We start from the raw sequence: 23,668 nt of genomic DNA, 5'->3' as shown, positions 1-23,668 counted from the left end.
CCAGATTCGCTCCTTTCTCCCACCCGATGCTGCACTGCTGTTTGCTTTGATGATGCCTATGTCTGGCTTGTAGGGAGTTTATATCAGATGACAACAGCGGAGGGGGAGAGCGTGTGTGTTCATGTTCACATGAAACGGATAGTGAGTCAGGAGACAGAAAGGAAACAGACACTAAATAGATTCTTTTGCAGCACTGAGCACAAAGTAATATTGTCCTATTATTTGGACCAGGGTTACAGAGTGGGGGAGCTGCTCTCCACAGCAAGTCAGCAATAGGAGAGATCTTTGCCAAGTGAACCACTGTTTCCTTATCCCACTCTCTTGCTGAGATGGGCACCACCTTCCCCTTCCAAACAAAGGGGATTCAGCTATCTGGGGAAGGAGCTCACCGACAGTGATGAGCCTGCAAAGGGATCAGACCTTTCAAGGCAAAATTTACCTTCTTTCTTCACCATCTATGGACTTATTTGGCACCATCACAGATAGCCCAAAAGCAACATGGGCTTTGCTCTTCTCTCCGCCCAGCTTTGCTGTCCCATCTGCCTCATGAGTTCACGAAGGTCACTCCTGAAACACTTGACTCCACAAGGAGGCATGCCCACTTTTAGTAAAGCCACTGGGTGAGACAGATTTTAATGTCTGTACTGCATAGAGCAACACAGACAGGGACTCTCTTCCCCTCTAGCTATCTGCATAAATATTAACATTAATGAAATAACATGTGTAAATCTGCCATGCACCAATGGGAGATTATCCCACTGCCAATACTCTCATTGCAAACAGTCAAAAGCAGAAGAGCTCCAGGCTCAGTGCGGTTTTACATTAACCAGATGCTCATTCAGAGGCTGTAAGTCACATCCTAATTCAGAAGCGGCTGCATTAACCCATCCAGGGGATGAGTAAACCTTTGAGAGAAAACTGAAGAGTTCTTTAGTCTCATCACTACAGTTCTAACTGCCATCAGACCAGTCTCTCTACTGCCCATTTAAGTTGTCACAATACAAAGTTCCTTCTCTTGCGGGTGTGAATTTTGGAGCTGGTGAAAAGGGAGGGGTTAGACATTTCTCACCTGCAGGGATGATACAATATGAAACATTTTAAAATTGCAAATGAGCATAGGCCTTAGCCCAAGCATAATGTGGGGCATGCAATGAGCACATTTCACTGCGCAGCTGCCCCTCCACACCTGCCCCTATAACACACTGTACTGACTGGTGCCTCTCCGGAGCAGAAACTCAGCAGATCCAGCATCAGTGGCCTGACCCCCACCTGAAGTAGTAACTGCCAGTATTTAGCTCTTCTGTAATCCTTTTCCTCAGTAGATCTCAAAGCATCTTCCAAAGGAGGTCAGCATCATTATCCCCATTTTACAGATTGGAAAAAATAAACAGAACAAAGTGACTGGGCCAAAGTCAGCAGTAGAGCCAGGAACAGAGTCCAGATCTCTGGCACCCTAGATCAGTAGTCTATCCACTAAGCCACATTGCCTTATTACAAATGATGATTCTGAGGCAAGCATGATGTCCCACGAATCCAGCGATTAATAAGGTTTATTACTCAACCCGCTTCCAATGCATAATATGAGCACTGCATGCTTTCAAACACCTGAAAATGCCCAGCACAACCGTGTCTCTGAAGGAGGTCATGGGGAAACAACCCAGATCAGGATAAAGGGAAGCACTGATGCCTCATGAGGGTTAAAAAGAAAATAAAAAAAAAAAAAAAAAAGAGACAAGGCGACACTTAAATCCTACAGATGATCAGGGGACAACAGCTGTGGGGAAAAAGATAGCATAATGGGCCTCTGAACTTCATTAGGCCCTCTAGATGCAGGGCAATACAAGAGATTAAAATAGCTTTTTCTCAGGATCCAACCCCTCCACCCCAACACATCCCTTAAAAAAAGATTCAAACATTAAGGTTTTGAAAATAAAGTTTTAAATTAGAGTGGTTTGATTTTAGATTAAGGGTAGGAATCCTTTACATTCGCTCCCCCTAGCCTCCTCTCCCCAATTCTCTTCTTGGTCAGAACCATTACCAGCATGTGTCTGTATGACACTCTGGACTTTTCTGTAGGTTAAAGAGTCTCTGTTCCATCCAGTGTTAACATGGCAAATAGTTCTGCAATCTATCTGCAAGCAAGCAGGGAGATTGATTTTCAAGCTTGCCCACCTAACTATACAAAGCAGGGAAGCTCTAACAGTGATTACACTCTTGCTACTGGTCCAACCACTGTAGCAATGTAAACCCAAAGAGGGCAGAGAGCTGGGCTTTCCCTTATGTAGTTTAGGGCTCCTCTGGAAACAGCCATCTGGGGTGGGGGGGGTGGGGGGAATTTCAAATGAAGTGTGACAGCAGCACAGCAAAAATAAATAACTGAGTCCCAACAGATCAACCTTCTCCTTAAGAATCAATCCCTTATAGCTTTGATATTATTGACACAGGTAATCAATAACTGCACAGACACTGTAACCAAGACAGCTGTGGAAGTACGCTCAGTTGGTGTGAATGTTTCCTGGAAGCAAGATGGGGAGTGTGCTTCAACAAAAGGAGGAGGCCCACAGACACTTGCCCAGTTACCTTGGAGGATTTTTGTTTAGCAGTATTTTCTGAGTACATCCCTGCTCCCTGGGGTAAGTTTCACCCATCCGTCAGCCATGTAACCGATAAAAGATAATACTTAATTTGGATTGTGCAAAGGTTGAGCCCCAATCAACACACATACAGTCTGAGCAAGGGGTATGGTCACTGACAGTTTCACTGGAACACCATGAACATGTCCCATTGGGTACAGGATTCCCTTTCGCCAGCCGTTTACAGGCCTGGCACGCCTGCAGCCTTCATGAATCCGATTCTCTCCCAGGGAGGGTTTCCCTTTCAGTACACAATGAGTGGCTGATCTGGGCTCATCTTTTACATAGCTCTGTTGCTCTACCAGTATGGAATCATCTCCAAAGAATGTTTCAGTAATGCTGCAGTGCTCAATTTCAGAGGGACACAATCCCAGTTGAATGGTTCACTAAGGCCAACTTCCTAAGCATGAAATAAGGGCCCCTCCCTTTTGCACTCCACTAAAGTGACTTCTAACCCGCCTCTGAACTAATCACTTCAAGACATAAGCTAGATCTAATAAACTTGCAAAAGCCTCCCTACATCCCACCCCATGAACCCAGCACACCCTACTCACCCACATCCCTTTCTGCACACGCCACAGGCAATGGTGACCTAGAAAGGGAACCCCACCTCCCCTTTTGGGCTGGGATACTCCAGAGGGAAGGACCAGTGAAGGGGACACTAACACGACAACTCTCCTTTTGCAAACACAAAATCCGTTCCAAAACACACTGATGGACACGCCCAGAGAAGCGAAGCCCAGGATCTGAACATTTCCAAATGTTTAAGAAGAACGCCTGCTCTGATTACGCCTATCTCCTGGCATTTAACCACTGAGAGGCTTGTTGTAATTAAACAGGCAAATAATGAAAGAAACTGGGGTAAACACAAAGGAAGGTGAATAATGCTTCAAGCCCCACAACTTACTCTCTCCCCGCAACAAACTGAGTACGATGCTACTCATACAGCACACAAGCTCATTCCCAGCATTAAGGCATTAGTAAGCCAAGGTCAGTCTTACCTCATCCCATTCCGAAGCAAAAGACGGAGATTTCTCCAGCCTTTTCTTCCCAGTGCTGCAGTTTGAGAGCGATTCGCTCCGGCTCCCCATGGCATCGTCCTCAGTTGGTGAGCAGGTCAGGAGGTCGGAATCTGATTTGGACAAGCTACGGCTGAGTTTGAGCTCTGCTTTGGGCTTGCCTCCCAGGTGGGCTCGGCCCCCAGCACTGCCTCTGTCTCCCTCTTCCTCTGCACCACCAGGGTGCTGCAGTGCTTGGGGAGTCACTGCAGTTTCAGGTTCTGCCTGTTGGATGTTTTTGGGCTGGACCGTTGCGTAGATCGCTTTCTGGTTTTGCTCAGGAGAACTGGTCCGTACTGATCCAGAGACAGGTAAATCAGCATCCTCCAACTGCATAGCAGGTGAGTGGCCTGTGCCCTCTGTGCCTCCTTTGGCCACAGAAGAAATGAGCCTGAAAGGGTCCTCGTTTATCTCACACACCGGGGAAGAGCCATGGAGCAACCCTGAAAACTGCTCCGGGACCTGGATGTCCTGGCTGTCTGCAGAATCTTGGCTCCGGCTACCACTGCTCCTCCTGTGGTCTTCAGGGGGATGGAGACAGAAATAAAGAGAGATTAAAAAACACGGAAGGAGAAGCAAAACTCCACCTCCCCTGGCGAGAGACGGAGCGATAGAGAACAGTTCAGTATTGTTTGAGTGCTCAACTTGTACCCAAAGTCACGGCATTTATGAAATTCCAAATACTGCCCTGATTTATGCAATCTGGCAGCTCTCCTTGTTGTTTTATTCCCGTTAACAGTAACAATCAGGCCTTGCTATATAAGGCCAGGAGAAGTGCTAACCCTATCCTGCAGAGCGAGAGAGAGAGAGAGAGACACACACACACACACACACACTCACGGAACATTTGATACATTTCCATAAAGGCCAAAGTGTTATTTAGAGCAGCACCTCCCTATTCTTGGCTCAGATTGCGGGGTGGGAAACTGTTCGGCTGCAATTAACCTGCAAAGTTCCAAAATCACTTCTCAAAAAAGACCTGATTTCTTCTTTGGTGGCTTCAGGGCTCAACTTCTCCTCCTTACTCAAGGGAGGGGGGAAAGAGGGCTTAAACTGGTAACATCTCACTCCACCAGAAAGTCTCTCCTGTTAACTAACCACTAAACACAAGATGGTCTGATCTATTATTGCAGCAAGCTGCTTGCAGTACTGACTGTTCCAGAAATCTGACACTATTCCTCTGCTACTAACGTACTAACATCCTTAATATCAAATACCAGTGCCCTGGATAAATCATGGATAATTGACTGGACCCAACTGCCAACTGGCACACCGAAGCAGAGCGGCACTCACCTTATTCATATAGCACACGTGTATTCTAATTGTACAGGATTTTAAAATGCTTGGAGGGAACTGCCACTTTCTCATCAACTGTCAGGGATTATACTCCTGTCAATGACTGCTGGTACAAACACATTGTAACCACTTGAATTTAGTACTGGGGAAACATGCTGCCCCCAAGACTAAAGTCTTTAACCCAAAAGATAATTACAGCTGGAGAACACATTATCAATAAAATGCCTTGATAATGTGACTTGTCCAACTCTGAAGTGTAAGGAGAATGTCCAGAGGGGACGGGGAAGGTCCATTTCCAAGGCCCATCCAGTCCTTGTCCACTTGTTTGAGACAGCCAGCTCTCCGCGATCACAGCAAGGAGGACCACTCTCAATCAATGGGCCAAATGTGCTACTGAATTTTGTGACTAAAAGCCAATCAACTATGGATTGGAGTGAAATAGGCTCCTTTCACACGGGCTTCCTTTTTAGCAATAGGGTTGATTTACTCATTTTCAAACATTATACAATCCAAGAACTAAATACAACATGTCCTTTTCTTGGAAACTAAAAGCAGGCACAGGATTAGCAGTTTACCTGTGGAAGCTACTTTAGACATCGGAGCACAAGTAACATGAGTTTGATTAGAGAGAAGGTGGGTGATGTAATATCTTTTATTGGTTGAACTTCTTTTGGTGGAAGGGACACATTTTTGAGTTTCCCAGAGTTCTTCTTCAGGTCCGGAGAAAGTAACCAGAATGTCTCCACTAAATACAAGCATAAGGGATCTGTCCTACCTTGTATTTAGCTCAGACATTCTGGTTACTTTCTCTAGACCTGAAGAAGAGATCTGTGATGCTCAAAAGCTTGTCCCTTCCACCAACAGAAGATGGTCCAATAGAAAGTATTACCTTACTTACCCTGTGTCTCTAACATCCCGGGACCAACACGGCCACAGCAATGCTGCAAACGTGAGTTTGATTAGTTTTATTTAGTCCCTTATACATTTGTTTGTTCCACAGAAATACAAGAGACAACTTATAGAACTGGCAGCTTCTGCCTGGGAACAGAACAGCAGCACAAGTCGGAATTGAGGTTAGCCAGTAGGCAGCCCACTGAGGGAGCTCACAGTTCTTGCCTGTGTCAAGTCCCTCTTATGACCATTTCAGGTACGGCACCCCAAAAACAGAAAATTAAGTAGGTTAAAAATTCTAAGGAAGTGAGGTAACTGGAAATTACGATCAATGCATATAAATGCAGTGTAAAGTTTGCAAATGAAATTGCTAATAGGGGAAGATGAAACATCTCTCCAGTTACAATCTCTCTAAGGTCCTGCCTACACTATATCTTACTCTGCTAGGGCTGTCCCAACACTTAACCATGCTAGAGTATTGCAGGACCAGACCGTGTGTTCAATATATCCCTGAACCACGTGACAACCTATCAAGGATACAAGACTGTAACAAACCAGGAATACATTAAGAGAGTTCCATCCATACACACGGCAAGGTCAAGCCCTGTTTTAATCATGACAAATCATTTACTCTATGGTAACCAGTTCCACCACAGGGGAAATTACTGCATAGACTGGACAGCGAGTCTTGATGGCCTTAGCAGCCTCTTTCTTCTCATTCCTTTTCTATTCCTAACTGCTCATTTCGTCAACACCCCAGTTTAACATTTAATGGCATTTCTGTCCGAAGGCAGAAAGGCGGCTGGCAATAGTTTGTGCCGCGTGCTAGAACACTTGGGCCCACACAGAACAGACTGGCCAAGCTCCACTCACAAAGACTAACAAAGGGGTCTCTGTCAGAAGGGAAAGCACAGCCACGCATTCAGCCTCTTCAAATGAAGCGCCAACCACAAGACCAGGACAGAAATACCCCAGGGAGTAAGAAGGCAAAGTGGGGGTAGTGACACTTGCAGAGAAGAGCAAATAAGCAGAGATGAAAGCCTTGAGGGAGAGAACATTTCAGGGCATTTAACACAAACCAGTACTAAAAATCTCACCGATAAGCACAGAAGCAGGGTTGCTATTGGGGCTAAATGCACAACAAGCGCGAGGTCCTTACCTGTCGAGGTCTCAACTGTGCGTGATTCGGGGTTTGGATATTGCTCGGAATGGCTAGGAGAGAGGTCGGAAGAACCTTGGCGATTCAATGGCCATTGACCATCTTGGGAAGACGTGCCTTTTCGGGGTTTGGCCTGCAAATACACTTAGATTATTCCAGTCTTACAGCCAGTATGGTCATCTTCATTGCAATGGTAAAAACATGCCAACCATTGCTCTCTGCTGAATAGGTAGAAAAGCAGTTCATCTGGGGGAACTAATTAGAACACGGGGAGATTTTCAGAGGCACAGAGGACAATGTGGTGGGAACTGGGTGCCTAACTCATCTGTGCCTTTGAAAATATCCCCTGTAGTTTATATTTAAGGTTTAATTCTGAAAACCTAGTAACATGCATTTTGTCCATAGAGACTTTCAGTTATAACTGCGAGAAGCTGGGACTGGATGACAGGGAATGGATGACTCAACACTGCCCTCTTCTGTTCATTCCCTCTGAAGCATCTGGCACTGGCCAGCATCAGAAGACAGAATACAGCGCCAGAATGGTTATTCTTATGTTCTTAACTCATTTAGTAACTATTATAAATACACACATACAAAGACACTTGCCCTTGTAGTCAATCTCCATTGAAGGTTTCACACATAACAGGAATTGACTAACACCTAACGAGCATGTAAGCCCCTTTGAGCATAGGCTGCCTCGTTTGTACAGTGCCACGTACATTAAAACCATTTAAATCAAAATACAGACATGGGGCAGATGAAGTTACTCAGTCCTGGTATAGAGCCGAACAGCTGAATTTAAGTAAGCTCTCTGGCCAGCAGTCAGGTATGTTCAAACATGAAATACTCAACGAGCCAAACTTTCCTTGTTAAACCATTCTAAAAATATACTGCTGTTGCCTTCCCCACCCAAAGCAAGTCTAAGTCTCCCTGCTATATAACCAGGAGGGCTTATCGAATGTCCCCTGGATGAAAAGCATCAAGCTCTCTCCGCTCTTTTTGCCCCTGCTTCCTGATCCAAAGATTAACGGCAGCGTTTATAGGGTGGATCTTCCCTTCCCTACCCCTGCCCAGCAAGGACCCACTATAATGCATCATGCCACAAAGTTACTTACAAAAGTTGCATGCAAGTTTGTATCTTCTGTGGCACAGAAGAGACCAGAACAGCTGGGTGAGATGGGCAGACAGCCTCACAAAGCACAACCAGTGGCTCTAGCTGAATATTATTTTTGCAATAAATTGGAAGCAGAAAAGCTCACTTGCACAAACTTTAAATGTGAGTATTTATGCCTAGAACAGGAAAAGCTTGCCACATGCACATGTTTACATCTAGTAACTCAGGAATCATGCTGGACAGAATTTATATCACATCACCCTGAGAGAATGCAGTCCTACTTTGTGAGCTTGTTTGCATTTTATTTCCACACTCCCTCCTCAAAAAAAATACTTCAGTTCAGGAAATGACTTTTCCACCTTAAAGAAGGTGCAGTTAAGCAATGTTTTGGTTACTAGGAGATAGCAGTGCTGTTTTGCTCTTAGGCTTGTGAACCATCTTGAGCAGTACAAATGCAGACTCATGTCTCTCCCCCAGGAGTGAAATATACAGTTTGTGGTTTGCCACCTCCCAGAAAAGACAGAATTGTGATGTCAAAGAAGAAAATTTTGCTTCTCTTGTATCATCAGAAAGAACCAAGTCACTCCTACCTGAAGCTGGTTACTGCTGATAGCACCTGAAGATGGCGATTCACCTAAGGGGAAAAAAAAACCCCATCAAAACCTGGGCATGTTTTTCCCCCACCCATCCTCTATGACGTATCTGACAAGATGCACTGGGTTTTACCAAGCCCCCCTAACCAATCCACAAGGGAGGACCATGCCAGTGGACTTGACTTAATTCTCATCACATGGCTTAACTTTCTACACACGTTAGACCTTGTCAAAATTCCTTTCCATATTAGATGGGAAGCTGGTCTGGATCAAACCAAACCAGATCTGAAACTCTGCCCAAAGCATCAGGTGAACCTTGACAGTGCTAGAGCTTTAATCCACTCACGAAAGGAAAGCAGGGCCCAGGGGCTAAGAACACATGTGCAGTCATGACTGGACACAAGATGGAAAGCAGCAGCACAAGAAGGGAGGCAGCAGTTATAAATGAAGCAAAGTACCATTAAAAACAGCACTTTGTGCCTTAAAAAATCAAAACAAGAGCTGTAAAGCACCTGGAGTTAAATGATGCAGTGAGTAACTGACCCCTGTGCCATTTGGGCCCTGCAAGAGCACTGCTGTTCCCGCAGAATGAGGAGAGCTGGCCAGGCAGAGAAAAACTGCAACACCTGTAGCCTTGCCATACTGCAATCTCACGCATTATCTCACTGCTTTAGAAACTGATCCATTAACTTTCAAGGTAAGAGCTGTGAACAAAAAAGCACCATTTTAAAAGGAGAAGTGACAGTAATATTGATACTGGAAAGATAGTGACTGCTCTGCTAACACTCCTCCCCACCCCAACACCACCTGCTGTGAGAGGCAACAGGAGCAGAGCTGATCAAGTCCTCACCTTTCTCCCTCCCACCCCAAGCTTACTGCTGCTTCTTGCATTCAGATTCTTTTATACAGTACCGAGAAATGCACTGGTAGACCCCTTTTCCTCTAACAGCAGCCCCTACCCACCACTTGAGCTGAGCCACTTTTCGGTGCTAGATCTAAACAAACTATTTCAAACCAAAATGAAAAGAACCAATAGAGACTCTCAGAACCAAACACTGTTAGATTCTTGGATTGCTCTCCTCCTAATGGAGAAGGGGGGTTCTTTAGGTTCATTAGAACCACAATGAGACATCCCCAGAGCGCCAACCTGGATTCAGGGCTCCTATCCTCCTGGCTGAAGACTAGCCAGGAATCAGGATTCCTCTTCGACTCCTTATTTAGCTAAATGGATGACAAGGAGCTTCCATCAACTCCTCCCTCTTTTAAGGGATTGGGCCCACAGCCTCTGCAATACTCATGGCTTGTGCCAGGCTGAGGGGGGAGAACCCTGGATCAAGATTTGAACTGAAGTCTCCATGCGTTTGTGCAAGGAATTATCTCTTTAATGTACCACAGTTTAAACAGTACATTATATTGTGCATATGTAACTACACACACACACACCCATATCCAATGCTTATTTATGCACTAGCATATTAAGCAAAAAGACAAGAGCAAGGAGTAGTATTGTCATTGACAGCTTACAGAAAAGACAAATCCAGCAGCACCTGAACTACATGAATTAAACCTTTCAAGCCAAGCATTAGAAGACATGAACTAGCTTTTCAACCACCATCACCCAAGGACTTCTCCCATTTGGGACTGTGAAGCATCAACCTGAAAACCACTGCAGTTTTGCATCAGACAACGAATAGTTCTGGCAAAGGTTGGTGAGAAAAATCAATGACCTCTTTGCCACTGTGTGCATTCAAGAAGTGGAAACTAGCATCTGTGAATAGACTAGTAGGAGGAGTGTGATTTTGGAGAGCAAGCAAGCAACAGTCATAACACTAAGTCATATTTACTGTTCATTCAGTCTCAGGATGAAACATTTGCTGCTTTAGACCGGAAGTCCCCCAGATCTCTTGCTCATTTCTGTTGTACACACTGAGCAGATCTTTCACCTAAAAAGCTTTTCTTGAAAGAAAACCAAATGCAACAATACCCGCCTACAAAATACAGGGTGGTGTACAGCGCTCCGGGTTCCCAAATCCCACATAAACCACCAAATGAAGGTCCCTCTGGGGGAAGAGAGCCAAGCGCAGTATTTAATCTGATGGCATGACTGGATTTTAAACTGGCGCCTAACAGCAGCTTACTTTGTCTGTGTTTGTTTTCTTCCTTGGTTAATTTATTTTTTTAATTGGCTCTGACAGCCAGTGGTGATTTCGGATTGTGATATCAGGGCCAGATCCTCAGTTGACATGTATTGACACAGATTTAAACCTGCTGAGGATCTGGCCCATTAGTATTTACACACTTGTCTTTGACTGACTCGCTTGACCAGGATTTTTCCCTAGTGGCAATGGATTGGTTATTCTTCCATTTTGATCTTTTTTGTTCCTGTTTTGCTTGCTTTGTGCACGAGATTCTGCTGTTTTAATTTTTAAAGTTCAATGGGTCAAGTCCCTAGGATCTCATATTTGCCTTAAGGGCAAAAAACCTTCTCTTACTTAATGTAGATATTGAGGCAGAAATATTTTAATCCTCTCCCCTGAGAATGGAAGCAGATTACCACAGGAACATAACTGCAGCACAGAATCCAGCCATCCGAACCAGAGAAATAGCTAGGATCAAATTTCTCCCCCTGCGGCCCCCTGCATGCTGGTCACATCTGCCAACCCAGGCAGTCTGGGCACTGCTGTCTTTCTGGGCATTGCGGTCTTTCTGTATCATCTCTTACCTTTTGTTTTTCTATCCACTGCAAGCGGCTTTTTAGTTTCTGCGGTAAGCAACAGCTCATAAGGATGCTCCTCTTCTTCGGCTGCACTTCCCCTGCTCTTCCTCCGCACCACAGAGACCTAATGAAACACAGCATGCTGTAGTTGTCTGTCGAAGTCAGTGTCATTTACCCCTATGGTATGCATGGAGCCCTCCTATATGCCATTGTTCTGACCATGGAATGTGCTGCAGAATCCACCCCTCTGCCAGAGAACTAATTCAGAAGCTGAGACTGTTTTTTAAAAATGCAAACACCTCCCCCCCACCCCCACACTACTTTCTAGCTCTTACAGTTGGAAAAAAGCCTTCCAGACTGCCCAAGTCACTGATGTAGTGACTACTTGCTCAGTCTGCAGGCAGCCTGAAAAAATAGATGAGAAGTCCATCGCTATCCATTTTAAAAAGATGCTGACTCAGACTTCATGTGGCAAACTCCATTAGCAACCTTATTAATTATTTCACTATTGATTGAATACTTCATCAGTTAGCAAGCATACTAGTCTCAAACCTGAACTACCTCCTTCTCACACTTTCCCGGGTGCCAAAAGTCACAATTAGCATTTTCAATATCAAGTTCCACAGCATGCTTCAAACTGAAAAGACTGGGAGCAATATAAATTGAATTTAACATCAAAGTAACAAAGGGTACTGAAGTGATTGTATTACTTATTTCCATATTCAAGAGAAACCTCTTTTTGTAATTAAATGCATCTGGAACAGCTGTAGAATCCCCAACCAACTGCACTGGAGGCCTCTAGGAAGCCTGCCAGTGGTGGTCTTCAAACAAACCCAACCTCCCAGTCAGTCAAGTTACCTTCCTTGATCCATTGCACCTCTAATGCTAATGTATTAGAGACTAAGGCAGTGGTTCTCAACCTGCGGCCCAAACAACACACAAGCTGCGGCCCTGTGACATCCTCAGAGCCATACAGGTAGTATTGGATGCGGCCCATATAATATGTTGTGGGCCACATAAATAGGTTGAGAACCACTGGACTAAGAAGTTAGTTCTATAGCAATGCACACCAAAGTGCTGTGCTGTAACTGCCCCATGTGGACACTGAAGGCACAAACTGCAAGGTTCCTGCTTTGCATCAGTATAGTCCTGTTTGAAGAGGACTATGTTCATGTGAACTAGTTTGCGCCCTCAGCGTCCACATCAGGGAGATACAGCACAGCACATTGGTGCGCATTGCTATTCACACCCCCATTGGCTAAACTGCAGGGCCGTGTAGACATGCCCTTAGTCTGTATCAGGTTCAAACTAACTCAAAGCCTCACCGTGAAACTGAGTCAGGAGTTTGCTTAGCATGATGGTGAACCTTAGCAAATTATTTGAGGAACATGCTCTGGGTATGTAACAAAACCAGGTAAGTTTCCCACGGTTTTGCATTTACATGTGCGTCTGCAGTCAAACACCCTGATTCCCCCGAGCCCTAAATGAGGAAAGAAAGATCTTCAGTAATAGGCATGCAAGAGCCTGGGCAGTCAGCACTCAGATCATAGGACTGGCTTCTCACTTCAAGTTGAGAATAAGCCCACCACAACTCATCCATCACTGCACCCAGTCTCACCCACCCATTTGCAATGGTCAGTCTGGTAGCTAAATTAATGACAAGAAAGTGACTGTTTCCACCTGATTTAGATGCAGTGAATCCATGAGCACTGAATGTGGCTAACTGTGCTGGAATGTTCACTGCTACTTTGCCTCCAAAGAATGAAAGCTTTAAAACAAAAAGAACAAGGAGTAATTGTAGCACCTTAGAGACTAACAAATTTATTTGAGCATAAGCTTTCGTGGGCTAAAGCCCACTTCATCAGATGCATGAAGTGGAAAATACAGTAGGAACACACACACACACACACACACACACACACACAGAAGGTATGAACATGTATCTTCCTACTTTATTTCCCACTGCATACATCTGATGAAGTGGGCTTTAGCCCACGAAAGCTTATACTCAAATAAATTTATTAGTCTCTAAGGAGCCACAAGTACTCCTTGTTCTTTTTGCTGATACAGACTAACACAGCTACCACTCTGAAACTTTAAAAACAGGAGCACCACAAGTTGCAGCTTTTGGAACGGCAAGTGTGCAGTATGCCACCTTCCTTTTTGAAAGGAAGGCATTTCTCCTTCCCACTACTGCTAGAGCTATTAAGACCTTGCATATTTTGGGGCATTAGACCAGATATTTTATTTTTAAGCCAGCACACCCAATTTACTGTTATTTCCCCCCACTCTGTTGCAGCTCAAGAAAAAAAAAAAAGTGTTTTTGCTTTTCTATAATTTATATCACAGCAGTCCCAACTGAGCTGAGAACTCTGTTGTGCTAAATGCTATACAAACATAGAGAGGCAGACCCTGACCCTAAAAGCGTACAGTCCAAGCCAGGGGTAGGCAACCTATGGCACGCATGCCAAAGGTGGCACGCGAGCTGATTTTCAGTGGCACTCTCACTGCCCGGGTCCTGGCCACCGATCCGGGGGGGCTCTGCATTTAATTTTAAGTGAAGCTTCTTAAACATTTTAAAAACCTTATTTACTTTACATACAACAACACTTTAGTTATATATTATAGACTTATAGAAAGAGACCTTCTAAAAATGTTAAAATGTATTACTGGCACACGAAACCTGAAATTAGAGTGAATAAATGAAGACTTGGCACCCCACTTCTGAAAGGTTGCCGACCCCTGGTCTAAGCTATGATGTGACTGCCTGTTACGTTAAACTGCCAGGATAGGATACTAAAAGAATGGCCTGGACTAACAAGCCACAATTACTTAATGAGGGTTTCAAACCATGCAAGTACTCTACATAACTTACTGGTTGGACTATCCACACTGCTTCAAGTATAGCTGGATATCTCCTCTCGATGGGAGAGGCTGGGTAGAGAACACATACTGATTGTTATTTTAACTAGGCTTTGCCTATTCACAGCACCTGTCTGAGTAAGGGTCTCAGAAACCCTGAACATTAAGACTTACACCTCTCCTCTGAGGTAGGTATTTATATCCATGCTCAAACCACTGGGAATAGATGGATCTTGCACTGTGTCTGAAAGTCCAACACTTGCTCTGATGATCTATTTTTTTGGGTGGGGGGAGAGGGGTGAACCTTACAAATCTAGGACATTCTACCCTCAGCAATGACTTGCACAAGGTATTTGACATTTGAATCTGTTTAACTGAAAGAAGACAGATCCTAAATCCTATGCTATCTAACTTCCATCTAGACATGCACCAGGGATGGGCAGAAGGAAATTCAAGTTAACATCTCATCCATCATTCATGCACATGGTTCATTTTCCGAAGTACATTAGACTGAGTAGGTAATCAACCCCTTATTCCTATTCATTAGGAGCCACTGCCCAGTCGGTGTTTGAAAACACCCTGTCGAACATACTTAGCCCTATAAACATTGAACACTCCCCAGATCTGGATGATTTCCTGTAATTCACCTCTTAATGGCCTGTGGCTACCTTTAGGATTTATTGCTTCAACTTAAAAAAAAACCCAGGTGGCTCTAATTCTGTCTCCCTCCCCCAGCCAGAAAACTACAGAATAATGTTGGAATAATCATGTTTTGTTTGAAACTAATTGTATCTAAGCGTCCCATTTTGATAATGGGAGTAGTAAATAAAGGATGAACTGAAGTTTTGTTTGAGATTTCAGTCTCTTATCAGGCTACAGAGACAGAAGGGTTCTATTGATGGTGAAAGAATTCACCCATCAGATATGAGCAATCAGCTATTCTGTATATAACTGCAAAACATCTTTCAATGGTGAAACTCAAGGTGCATAAGTGAGGAACAACTGCTTACACTGTGAAGGTTGTCTCATGGCAACAGAATAAAAGGCTGTTTTGAAATAAAAGCTTGGCATTTATAGAGTGCAGTTAAAAAAACCAACACCATAATCTGTAATTCTCTCATAGTCATGATTTTTTCCTGTCCCTAAAGTTATGGCAGATTTTGAGGAGGCAGATGAGGATTCTGTGCCATGTGTTTCAATGAAACATTTACAGTCCTCCTCAGCCATATAGTCCCAGCAGCTGCCGCTGTGGTGGACAGACCTGGCAGGGAGAACATACGTTGTGATATTACAATAGGGTAAGGTTTCAATGGGCCCTGCTAAAAATCTTCTACAGCTACTGTATTAAAATCAACTGTATTAGGGCAACAAAAATGATTAGGGGGCTGGAGCACATGACTTATGAGGAGAGGCTGAGGGAACTGGGATTCTTTAGTCTGCAGAAGAGAAGAGTGAGGGGGGATCTGATAGCTGCTTTCAACTACCTGAAAGGGGGTTCCAAAGAGGATGGAGCTCGGCTGTTCTCAGTGGTGGCAGATGACAGAACACGGAGTAATGGTCTCAAGCTGCAGTGGGGGAGGTTTAGGTTGGATATTAGGAAAAACTTTTTCACTAGGAGGGTGGTGAAGCACTGGAATGGGTCACCTAGGGAGGTGGTGGAATCGCCTTCCTCAGAGGTTTTTAAGGTCAGTTTTGACAAAGCCCTGTATGGGATGATTTAGTTGGGGATTGGTCCTGCTTTGAGCAGGGGGTTGTACTAGATGATCTCCTGAGGTCCCTTCCAACCCTGATATTCTATGTTTCTATGAAATCGCTCCAGGAGGACTTTTCAATTGCCTAATGGTATCACTGTTATTGACCATATTCATTTTTAACTTGGTCAAGAGCACTTCCCCATGAGGGCCATACATGCCACGATTCAATGTCAGCCATGACTTAGTACAGTCTGAACGGAAACATTCCATTTTTATCCTCAATTCAAAACTAGGAATTCTCTCAAATTTAACACCCCTCCCCCCAAAAAATTTTTTTATCTTCAGGTAGAGATCAAGCATGGAAAATTTTATCCTGAAAGGTGACTTTCTGGGAAAGCATGAATAAAAGGAGCGGGAATAACCGCTTGAAATGAAATGGTTGTATCATCTTATCTACAGTAATCAATACCAGACAGCTACAATAATACAGTCAGTTCATGGCTATCACTGCAATTGGTTTCAAATCAACATGCCCCTAAGGAATCACTTTGTGCACACGTTTGCCAGCAAGATTTCCCCTAGCAGATCACGTTTCCACATCACCTTTAATGGAGGAACAGTAAGAGCAAGTGTTTTGTAATTATGATCAAGATCATGTACATCTCCCTCCCTCCACTATGCTTATCTTTAAAAGCAGAGTTTCTGCTTCCGAATTACCTGGTGACCCCTTTTCCCAGCTCCCCCCACACCAAAAGACAGGCATGTGGAAAGGATTATGAAATTAATCTGAAAGACCATTTGTAATGGCAGTGAAACCTGTTCAATAGGCCATCGTTAAATAACTTCATACATTGATTTTACCCCACAATACCCCCAGATGTACTGCACAGTTCTACGTGGGGTTTTTTTAAAGCCAACATTTTCACTGACACCTTGCGTATGTATGCTGTACTCCAAACAGTAGCAGATCAAGATAACCAGATGATAAAAATTCAAATCCAAGTGTCTGGTGAACTGAGAGTCTGTTCAAGAGGAGGGAGGCAGAAGAGACTTAACTTGTATTTTTACATACATCTTACTTGAGGAATGCTTAAGATTTTTAGTGCAGCAGGAAGTTAGCGAGGTTCTCTCGGGATCTTTATTACCTGTCAGCAGGAGTCTCCAAGTACACATTTAGGGTGTTTTCCCATTTAAGTGCGTTCTGCAGAGCTAGTTCATCTGAAGCTCTGGGAATTTGGCAAAATGAGGAAGACAGACTGTAAACAGTTCAATGTGAACGTTCAAGTTTTGAATCACAAAGCACCATATACAGACTAGAATCTGCAGCAGATTTCTTTCACACACAATGGGCCAGATCCTCAGCTGGTATTAATCAGTTCAACTCCATGGAAGTCAGTGAAGTTACAACAATTTACACCACTCAAGTATCTGACCTGTAATTGGGAGCCAAGATGCAACATGATTTAACGGCCTCGGATCTCTGCAGACCTGGATTCAAATTCAGGCTTCAGCATTCAATGAAAATATATTTTGTGGGTTCATGATAGTTGACAACTGTCCACATCACAAAACCATTGCCTGATACAAAGTCTCTTCCTAAGGGAATTCCCAGTCTGAAACTGCCAGAGTTGCGTAAGGGAAGTTTCCATATCGAACTGCCAATATCATCGCCCCACAAAATGAATCCTTCACTTTCAGATTCACAAGGGAGTTAAGATCATCATATTTGGCTCCTCCCGGGCCATTAAAACTCACCTTTAAACCACACATTCACCCACCCCTGCAAAAAGAAAGCACCCAATAAAGCCTGCATACCTCACATGAAGCACTGCGACCTAGCTTCTTCTCCACGTGCTCCTCCTCTTCGTCAGGGGGTGGCTTGGCAGGAGGGGGTGGACGCTCTCTCTGCAGTTTAAAAGCCCACCGTCAATAGCTTTGTTTTAAACTCCTTCCTTTCAGCCCCCTCTTATATGCTTAAAGGGAAATTCTATCCCCTGATAAGACTTTTTAGAGTGAAGGATAGCAAAAGGGGTTTGCCCTAACGGCCGGGAGATTCCCAGCTGGGCTGGTGCCTATGCTCCTTCACAAAAGCAACTTTCTGACTCTCTGCTCCTTGGAGTTGCAAAGGATTAGTTCATTATTAGGGTACAAGATGCAAGAAAGGGAAAGTGCGGTGAGAATTTGTTTATGTTACTCATTAGCAGGAGTAAATATGTACTGGAGAGGCGTGATGAGTTATGAGAGAACACACGGGACATTAAGAGACTTCACTGGACCACATTCCTCACAACACTACAAGGTTACTACTTGACAGTTAAATAGCTCTAAAAATCCTGCCATATGCTAATTGCATTTGCACTGTATCTTGACTAATCTAGATACTCTCATTCTCTCTCCAGCAGCAGCACCTACTGGCAAGCACGGATGCTCAGGCACTTGCTCCAAATCCTGAGCAGTTTTTGGGGGAACTCCAACAAGTTTCTGCTTTTCAGAGCACTTCCTCCCTCTTCCCATTCCAGTTTGGCATACTTGACCTTCTGTGCAGGCTGTATGGGATGAGTTTAGCCTCAAAGCAGGCACTATTACAAAAAGACCATATACATGGACTGAGTCTACCTGTAAGCTGCGGTTCATGGCAGGATTCTGCTTTGGGTGTTTTATACTTGTAAAAAGGGTCTGGCAGAAGTTTTCCTAAACCTTGTTTTTTAGGTTGGTCTCACATCACTATTCCAGTAGCAGATGTACTAGAGGAAAAAGAGATTATATAGGTTCTCATTTTGAAACTATACAAAGCTGGTTTCAGCATCCATCTAGCTGGTGAATTATTCGTTGCTACTTTCCTTCTTGTCTGCTTCAACTCCCCCCCCTTCAACCTCCCAATAAAAAACACTGAAACAGACAACATACTATGAGCCAAGGTCCCACCCACCCCATGGCAAAAGGTTGCCGCCAGCTACTAAAGCCCCAGCAGATGCAATTAACAGAAAGCTAGTTAGGCTGATTTCTTTGAAAAAGACCTTCCAATGACTACATACTTCACTCGCAAAGCCTCCAGCGCCCCCTGCAGGATTCTGTCCGCAAATGAAATGCAGAACAAATTTGCTGCCAAGGCTAATCAGAACAGCTGAAGCATCTGAGGAAATCAACTTTATTTTACCACTGGGCATTCAAAGGGGACTGGATTACACGTCTTTTGGAGAGGGAAGAGGGTGACAAGGGAGAAGAAAAATGTCACACAACTCAGAATCATACTAGACTCCAAAAGTTTTCTTATAGCCAAGGAGCTAAACCATAAACAAAAATATGTCCTGACAAAGTAAGTGACACACTCTGTATAAAACCTCCTCAGCAGCCCAACACCATGTTGGATACACAGCACAAGAACCAGAGGTAACCCAATGCAATTAATAAACAGCAGATTTAAAGAAAAAAAAAATTCTTCTCTCAATCCACAGTCAGCCTGTGGAACTCCTTGCCAGGGGATGTTGTGAAGGCCTACAACATAACTGGGTTAAAAAAAGAACTAGATAAGTCCCTGGAAGATAGGTCCATCAATGGCTATTAGACAAGATGGTCCAGGATGCAACCCCACATTCTGGGTATCCCTAAACCTCTGACCACCAGAAGCTGGAACTGGATGACAGGGGATAGATGACTTGATAAATTGCCCTGTTCTGTTCATTCCTTCTGAACCATCTGTAACTGGCAACTATCAGAAAACAGGATACTGGACTAAATGGACCATTGGTCTGGCCCAGCATGGCCATACTCATCTTCTTACAGACTTGGACAAGAAGCAGACAGACATGATGTAGAAGTGGTTACACGCGTGGAATACTATGGAGGCAACACGCACATCCCAGGCAGGAGAGGGAGGAGATCCCAATTGCTCTAATCAAGCTTAGCGGTGGATCTAAAACTTATTTCCAACTGCGCTGCTGGGTACTCAGCCTGTAGCAAGAGTGCAGTAGCGTATGGGAACGGAGATAAATGCTTTCTCTATTACTTAAAGAGACAGATAAAAAACACACATGGCTACATACAGGCCTGATTCCTGCTGCCTTAAGACCCGTTGTCTCTGCTTCCTTATTCACAGAGTCTCTGTCTGAAGACCTCCCACTGGCCAGGCTGTCCAGCGAGTGGCAGGATGTCGCATTGTATAAAGCTTCATAAGGACACTCCTCCTCTGGGTTCATTTCAAAGTCTATGATCAGTTCAGTCACTGCTTTCTCCACATCACCTGGAGGGAATGAAGAATGCCTCATCAATCACACATTGAGAACTGCAAGAGCCACACAAATCAGGACTACAAGCAAGCCGCGTGGATAAAAATTGATGATTTGCAGAGGGAGGAGGGTTTTTTTTTTTTTTTTTTTTAATTTAAAATCAGATATTTGGGATTTTGTTATTTAAATAATATGTTTTCTTTTTAAAAATAGACCTGTTTAAATTCAGATTTAATTTTTACACAATATACGTTAAGGCCTAAACGTCTTAGAATTGTTATAAATGTGAACCATGTTTTAATAAGAGAAGTTTATGTATCTAAAATATTTAAGGTTATTTTGTTTAATAAAAATAAATTGTATGCTGTTTTTAATAAAATTCCAGTTATAATTCTAATGCAGCTTGACACAAATCGTAAATAAAAAAATCTAGTAAATAAGCAATATATCATTCACCATTCTCTAACATACTAAAAGTGTAGAATTAATAATCTGAAATTAAGCTATATAATTGCTCAAATGTATATATAGTATAACCCTCTCAATAGCAAAAAGATGTTCCAAGTTTACTGTAAAGACTATTTAGTAGTAAATCAACATGCCTTAATGGTTATACCAACCAATGAGAAGGCACCTTTCTTTAGAAATGTAACTGAAGCACAAAAGGAAAAGCTGATTAAAATTGATTATTTAAATTGAGCTTTCCACTTGGTGATTTAAATCATGAAGAAATCTGAGCCCTTAGCCATGATATTTGAGAACTCATGGTAGGCAGGAAAGATCCCAGAGGACTCGTTAAGGGCAACTATGGTACCTATATATAAAAAAGGGGAATAAGGAAAACCCATGGAATTATAATCCAGTCAATTTAACTTCGGTACCTGAAAAAAAATAATGGAGCAAATAATCAAGCAATCCATTTGTAAGCACCTAGAAGATAATATGGCAATAAGTAACGGTCAACGTGGATTTGTCAAGAACAAGTCATGTCAAACCAACTTAATATCCTTCTTTGACAGGGTAACATGCCTTGTGATGGAGGGGAAGCAGCAGATGTGATATATCTCAACTTCAGTACAACTTTTGATATTGGCCCACATGACCTTCTCATCAACAAACTAGGGAAATATACAGTGGGTGCACAAATGGTTGGAAAAGAGTAGTTATCAATGGTTTACAGTCAAGCTGGAAAGGCATATCGAGTGGAGTCCCACAGAGATCTGTCCTGGGTCTGGTTCTCTTAAATATCTTCATAGATGATTTGGATAATGGCAGAGAGAGTACACTTCTTGAGTGTACGGATAGGGTTGGGAGAGGAGGGGTTGCAATCTTTAAAGGACAAGATTAGAATCCACAATGATCTTGACCAACTGGAGAAATGGTCTCAAATAAATAGGATGAAATTCAGCAAGGACAAACACAAACTACTACACTTAGGAAGGAATAATCAATGGCACAAATACAAAATAGGAAATGACTGCCTAGGAAGGGGTACTGCAAAAAAGGATCTGGGGGTTATAGTGGATCACAAACTAACTATGAGTCAACAATATAATACTGTTACAAAAACAAAACAAATATCCTTCTGGGATGTATTAGCAGGAGTGTTGAAGTAATTATCCCACTCAGCACTGAAAAGGCCTCAACTGGAATCCTGTGTTCAGTTCTGGGTACCAGAAGATGTGGATAAATTAAAGTCCAGATGAAAGCAGCAAAAATTATTAAAGGTCTAGAAAATGTGACATCTGAGGAAAGGTTGAAAAAACTGAATTTGTTTAGGCTAGAGAAGACAAGACTGAGGGGGAACATGATAAGAATCAAGTACGTAAAGGTTGTTATAAAGAGGAGGGTTCTCCTTATCCACTTAGGACAGGACGAATAGTAATGCGCTTAAATTGCAGCAAAGGAGACTGAGATTTGACATTAAAAGACAAATGTAAGAGTAGTTAAGCACTGGAAAAAGTTACTTAGGGAGGCTATGGAATCTCCATCATTGGAGGTTTTTAAGAATAAGTTGTCTAACCTACAGATGTTTGTCTAAACACCTGTCAGGATAGTTTAGATAATACTTAGTCCTACCTGAGTGCAGGGGCTGGACTAGATGACCTATCAACGTCCCTTTCACTCCTACATTTCTATTTAAATTGCTGATTTAAATTGTTTTGATTTAAATCAAGTTACCCTACAAGCAAGCAAGAGAAGTGGCCTAGCAATTGAACAAGAATCTAGGCTGCATGCATCGCTGCTTAGATATCATGAAGCACACCCACACAAGGACCATACAAACTCATTGGGGTTGCCCCATTAGAGAACAGCTGCTTGCTGCCATTTTCAGTTCAGTTTGGTGTCTTACCCACAAGGCTGCTCAAACCATGCTAGCAATAAGCCTTTTTTAATTTCACCAATGTTTAGCCTGGACTTCCCTGATCAGTGTTGAAGAAGGATTTTTTCCTCGGTTATAAAAACCTGTTCTATAGACCAGACAGTCTCCACCAGGGTTTTGTGTCACTACCACACACCCCTGGAATGCAGCCAATCCTTTGCTACTCTCTCTAAGAGAGGATGTGACACATACATAGGAAGCACTGTATTTGCATTTTACCTGATATGTTTGGTACTTTACGGATCATTTTATTGGTTCAGCAGAACAGTAGCAAAGATGAGAGCAAACAAATGGCAGCTCCCTCTGGATTTATGGAGACATCCACCCACCCCCATTACAGGGGCAACAGATGGGATACGTTATGCAAGTCAGATTTAAAGAACCAGGGGGTGGGAGAGAAGGGGAATCATTGGTTTCAGACTATTTGGCTTTCTGGGCACAAAGTACAACTTTTGGATTTATTATAACTGAACCCTGCCTCTTCTACACTCAGAGCAGTGCAGTCATCGGTAGTCATCTGCACACCCGACAAACTCAAGCCCTGCCTCCCAAACAGCAGACTTCATACCCTGTGGTATCCGGACTGCAGGTTCAGTGGCAGGAATGACAGGTGTTGGCAGAGCCTTCTCTGCCGCTTTTGCACTCTTCTTCCCAGTTGTGTGATCTGTGCAGGAAAGAGGAAAAAGCAACATTCAAATAGCGAGAAGCTCACCACTGGGGTTGCCACTTACCCAGGTTAGGCAGACAGTCCTGTTCCCTGGTTCAATATCATGCGAGCTACATTCCCACCTTGTGGATCAGAATTAAGTGGCTATTCTGAAAGCTGCTGAGCTACATATTTAGATGGCTCAAAAGAAATCAAAGTGCAGGGTTAGATCTGGGAGCTCAGCTCCCACAATAGGAGCAGATTACCCCTTTAATCACATGTCCAGGGTTAGGAATAATAACACTGAACTTCTGCAGAATGCCTTTCATCAGAGAACTACAAAGCGCTTTACAGATCAACTAGTTAAGATGCACACCCAACCTTATCAAGCAGATTA

General features: G+C 43.4%; 1 protein-coding gene across 1 annotated transcript in view; it reads right to left on the bottom strand.

Moving 5' to 3' along the window:
* ANKS1A (ankyrin repeat and sterile alpha motif domain containing 1A) overlaps positions 1-23,668 on the bottom strand; it is a 153,594-nt gene that overhangs the window by 70,177 nt on the left and 59,749 nt on the right. The window contains exons 8-12 of the mRNA XM_029913340.1: positions 23,194-23,289; positions 20,060-20,256; positions 17,832-17,921; positions 11,467-11,584; positions 3,635-4,212 (exon numbers count right to left, since the gene is read on the bottom strand). Coding sequence (XP_029769200.1) covers positions 3,635-4,212; positions 11,467-11,584; positions 17,832-17,921; positions 20,060-20,256; positions 23,194-23,289 — 1,079 coding nt within the window. The remainder of the gene's footprint in view (positions 1-3,634; positions 4,213-11,466; positions 11,585-17,831; positions 17,922-20,059; positions 20,257-23,193; positions 23,290-23,668) is intronic.

Source organism: Terrapene carolina, unplaced genomic scaffold (genome assembly GCF_002925995.2).
Source record: "Terrapene carolina triunguis isolate 2854851 unplaced genomic scaffold, T_m_triunguis-2.0 Scaffold604, whole genome shotgun sequence".
In the NCBI taxonomy this organism is placed as follows: Eukaryota; Metazoa; Chordata; order Testudines; family Emydidae; genus Terrapene; species Terrapene triunguis.
This window is presented reverse-complemented; position numbering and strand designations above follow the sequence as displayed.